Source organism: Polyergus mexicanus, unplaced genomic scaffold (assembly GCF_030449975.1).
Source record: "Polyergus mexicanus isolate NDT 795.1 unplaced genomic scaffold, iyPolMexi1.0 SCAF_24, whole genome shotgun sequence".
Taxonomy (NCBI): domain Eukaryota; kingdom Metazoa; phylum Arthropoda; class Insecta; order Hymenoptera; family Formicidae; genus Polyergus; species Polyergus mexicanus.
This window is the reverse complement of record NW_027223344.1, coordinates 2,281,482-2,286,456: the sequence shown is the minus strand read 5'-3', so window position 1 is coordinate 2,286,456 and position 4,975 is coordinate 2,281,482. Positions and strand designations below refer to the sequence as shown.

The following is a 4,975-nucleotide window of genomic DNA, read 5'->3' as shown; positions in this document are numbered from 1 at the left end:
CACGCATGCACACACACACACACGCACAATCTCTCTCTCAAAAATCAATCGTTTATTTTGAACGAACATTTCGAGAGAGAGAGACAGACAGAAGAGAGAGAGAGAGAGAGAGAGAGAGAGAGAGAGAGAGAGAGAGAGAGATATTGGGTGATTGCATAAGTTCGTACCCGATTTAAATATAAACCTCAATAGATTATATTTTAGAGATAACATTTTTATTAATCAATTGTATAGTCTCCATTCTTTTCTACAATGGTTTTCTAACGATCTATAAGCTTGTCGATTCCATTTTTGGAGAAAGAACTTGGTTTTTCTTGAAAAAAGTTTGTAAGGTGATTTTCGACAGCTTCCTCGGAATTGAGATTCTTGCCATTTAAACTATTCTGCAAAGACTGGAACAGATTAAATATCTGGAGAATATGGCGGGTACTGCAGAATTTCCCATTGCAACTTCTGCAGTTTTCCTGCAGCTTATTCCTTTCCGTCAGGAGATGCGGCACCCACGTATCAAGCTTGGAAATGTATCCAAGCTTTTTTAAATGACGAAAAGCGGTTGAATTATCGATGTTCAGCCTCTCAGCAATATCTTCAGTTGTAATCCTTGGGTTTCTTTCCACTAAGGCATGCACAATGTCATCATCAATGCCAGAAGGCCGTCCAGAGCGGGGTTGATCCTCCATGTTGAAATCACCATTTCGAAATCTGCCAAACCACTTTTTGACTTTTCGGAGAGCAGGAGCGCGGGTCCAAATAAACGCTTTGAATATTTTTTTGTGCAATCCCAACACTCACGCCTTTCCGAAATTCATATAGCATTACATGCCGCAAATGCACCTTTTCTTTCTCCATTTTTAATGATTTCTCTTATGCACAAATGGACTTATTTGAACAATATCTGACGCTAAATTGACATAAGACAACGTCATCTATTCGGTGTAAGCAACAATTACCACGTGAAAACAATAGAACTCCGCCATGCATTAACTTAATACCATCTATGAAAATCGGGCACGAACTTATGCAATCATCTAATATATTTGTAAACTTGATATTTATTATTTATAATGTAAGCATGTATCAGAGAGAAAGTCAGAAAGAGAGAGAGAGAGAGAGAGAGAGAGAGAGAAAGAGAAAGAGAGAGAGAGAGAGAGAGAAACAGATAGAGAGAGAGATATTTGTAAACTTGATATTTATTATTTATAATGTAAGCATGTATCAGAGAGAGAGATTTATTTTTTAATCAATTTTATTATAAATGCATACATTTTTATTATAAAATGTCTACGCGTTCACATCAATCTTTTTTTTTAGAGATTTATTTTTTTAATTTTTTTATGCGCTTTCTAAAATCTTGTACAAGGCACTCTTTTATGATAAGAATGTAAGACGGTAATCGTCATCGCTATGATTTACTCGAAAAATAGGGTAAAAATGTAAAAAATTTAACTCCTTTTTTACGAATCAATTATAGCGATGACGATTACCTTCTTACATTCTTATAAGAGTGCCTTGTACAAGATTTGTACAAAATTTAGAAATAACGTAGAAATCCTGGTTGAGCGGGCACGTATCCTGGTGCTGTCGCCGGAGCGGGCATGTATCATGGTGCTGCCGGCGGAGCGGGCACGTATCCTGGTGCTGTCGGCGGTGCGAGCATGTAGACTGATGCCGGCGGTGCGGGCACGTGTCCTGGTACTACCGGCAGTGCAGGCAGGTATCCTGGTGCTACCAGCGGTGCGGACACGTATCCTGGTGCTGCCGGCGGTGCGGGCACATATCCTGGTGCTACCGGCGGTGCGGGCACGTATCTTGGTGCTACCAGCGGTTGCGGGCATATATCCTGGTGCTACCAGCGGTGCGGGTATATACCCTGCTGCTGAAGATGCGTGTACGTATCCCGGTGCAGCGGGCGAAATATACGTACGGCGCCGCTCAACGTATTTCCGCTGTCACGCTCGTTCTTTGCTCACTGCCTTGCGTACAGCATTATTAATCCGCTGCAAGAAAAGAGTAATATTTTAATATTTATATATATTTTGGTCTATTTGTGTACGTTTCGGTCCTAGTATTTTATTGTAACAAACACACGCACGCAATTGACACAATGTATCAGTATGTACATATATTTTATATATATATATATATATATATATATATATATATATATATATATTACATATATATATACAATACATTATCTTTGTCAGAGCCTTTATTTTTTTATATATTTGTATAAAAACAAAATATACATTATTGGAAAAATTGCTTCTGTTTTCTCATTTGTGTACATTTAAGTCCTGGTATTTTATTGTATATATATATATACACTGATACATTGTGTCAATTGCGTGCGTGTTTGTTACAATAAAATACCAGGACTGAAATGTACACAAATGAGAAAACAGAAGCAATTTTTCCAATAATGTATATTTTGTTTTTATACAAATATATAAAAAAATAAAGGCTCTGACAAAGATAATGTAAAAGACATATCAAGTATTTCAGATCATGTACATTTCCGTCCTGGTACTTGTTGATGTTAATCCGATATCAGGATCAAAACGTGATAGGAATACTTGATCCATCCTTTACATTATCTTTATCTGAACCTTTATTTTATATATTTGTATTGAAAGAAGAAATATGTATTATGGGAAAAATTAAATATTTAATTAAGTAAACTAACCTTCTTTACATTTTGCGCTGACGTGTCCGCCGGTAATGGCGCCGTCGCCATCCTCGTGTCCGCTGGTAGCGGCGCCGTCGCCATCCTCGTGTCCGCTGGTAGCGGCGCCGTCGCCATCCTCGTGTCCGTTGGTAGCGGCGCCGTCGCCATCCTCGTGCCCGCTGGTAGCGGCGCCGTCGCCATCCTCGTGTCCGCTGGTAGCGGCGCCGTCGCCATCCTCGTGCCCGCTGGTAGCGACGCCGTCGCCATCCTCGTGCCCGCTGGTAGCGGTGTCGTCGCCATCCTCATGTCCGTCGATGACGGTGCCGTCGATTTCCTCGTGTCCGCAGGTAACGGCGCCGTCACCGTCGTCTTCCGTCTCGGGATGTATCCCTCACTTCTTGCTGAAATAAAAGTATATTATAATTATATTTATTTATAACGTTTAGAGAGAGAGAGAGAGAGAGAGAGAGAGAGAGAGAGAATAAAAAAGATATAAAATACTTACATCTAGGCATTGTTGTCTTCACTCCACTCTCTTCGGCGACAAAAAACGAACTGCCGATTCCCGAGCTCGTGCAAGCACGTGTGTGTTGCCGCGCGGCTGATTGTTTTAATTGTTTCTAGATAAGATTACGCGGCGCACACACAGGCACTCAATACTCATGTCATATTTAGAAATAATGTCTTCACACGGTGATAACTCCACGCATTAAATTGGCGCCACAGAATTTATGATATCAATATGGATTTTTATGAGACATTTTAATTAAAATAATACTACAAATTGTTTTAAAAAAAATACTATAAATTGTTTTTATAAAAACGTTTTTTTATAGAAAAAATATCATTTATCCACTTATTTCAAAAAGATAAAAAACAAAAAGAAACTACTTTTATCTTTTTAAAATAAATGCATCGATAATATATTTTTCTATAAAAAACGTTTCTAAAAAAACAATTTATATATATTTTTTTTAACAATTTGTAATATTATTGTAGGTTTTATTTAAAACAGATATTTATTATAAAGGAATATAAAGAATATACGAATGTAGTACAACTCTTAACTGACGGCGAAGGACTGACTGACGCTCGCTACTGCTCGTCTGTTTATGCCCGGAGAGTAAAAGACGCCGACCGAAGAGTAGTGCTTATCTTTTCGGACTCGCGGCTACCCTGTGATCTAGCCGCATACGTCAAAATAAAAGATTGCGCACGCGATAACAAAAATCTCTCTTAGCGGCGACTCGCTAAAGGATTCGTTACTACTTTATGATCTAGCCGCAATATCGACATGCGATACTACGCATATCGATACATATAATACGTACTTAAATCCTACATTATTTTAAAAAAGTCTCATAAAAATCTATGTTGATACCCTAAGTCCTGTGGCGCCAGTTTAGTGCGTGGGATTATCACCGTGCAAACTCGGGTTCAAGACTGAGAAGGACATGTTGCCCTTTTTCGCATGATGCGATTTACGCCGCTACCAGCGGACACGAGGATGGCGACAAATGTCGCTTCTCCCCCCCCCCCCCCGCACGCATCGCCCGTAGCACCAGAATATATACCCGCACTGCCATCAGCACCAGAATGATATCCCCGTACAAAAAAGGGCCCAGGACTTTTTTTTGTAATTTTTTTATGAATAATAAATGTTAAATAATTATTCATCAAACTAATAAGAATATAAATATATTGATCAATAAATTAAATTGATCGTCATCGAAAGGGGAGGAAAGAAAAATCTTTTACGTTTATTTATTTTTATCAGTCAATTGAAGATATTCGTAATTGAAGAGATTCGTAATTTATAAATCAAATGATATTTTTATTTGCTTTATATGAATTGTTAATCGAATCTTCGATTGAATTTGCTCGATAAAAAAATTAGTTATATTTCATAATTTTACTTATGAATGTTGATAAAAATTCAAGTTGTGAACTTCATGGAATCGAGCAAATTCGCGAAAATTTCATATTTGCGCGGTATCAGTAGTATGTATGTACCGCAGCACCGACAAGTCGGTGATCGCAGTAATCCGAGTGTGTAATGCGTTGATATGATCTACTGCGCGACTCCTCGCCGCGCGTAACAACGAAACAGCGTGTACAAGAAGTCACGTTAGAACGTGTCGTAACTGTGTAAAGTGAAAACGTGAAAAGTTTCCACATTATATATATATTCAGTTTTTTTTTTAGTTTTAGTGTATTAGTTTTAGTTTCTTGTCCACACAATGGGAAAGAAATATAACGCAAAACGTTTGCCTTTCACTAAACGTAGAGTTTCCTTCAAGAAAGACT

The 4,975-nt window shown here is 38.3% G+C and overlaps 1 protein-coding gene across 1 annotated transcript; it reads right to left on the bottom strand.

Annotated features, from left to right (window-relative positions):
* Nucleotides 1–1,600: 1,600 nt before the first annotated feature.
* Nucleotides 1,601–3,183, bottom strand: LOC138942853 (uncharacterized). The gene is made up of 3 exons (XM_070313316.1): nt 3,174–3,183; nt 2,687–3,069; nt 1,601–1,846 (listed from the first exon to the last, which is right to left on the bottom strand). The coding sequence occupies exons 1-3, from the start codon at nt 3,181–3,183 to the stop codon at nt 1,601–1,603; spliced, it is 639 nt and encodes a 212-aa protein (XP_070169417.1).
* Between the last annotated feature and the right edge of the window lie 1,792 nt (nt 3,184–4,975).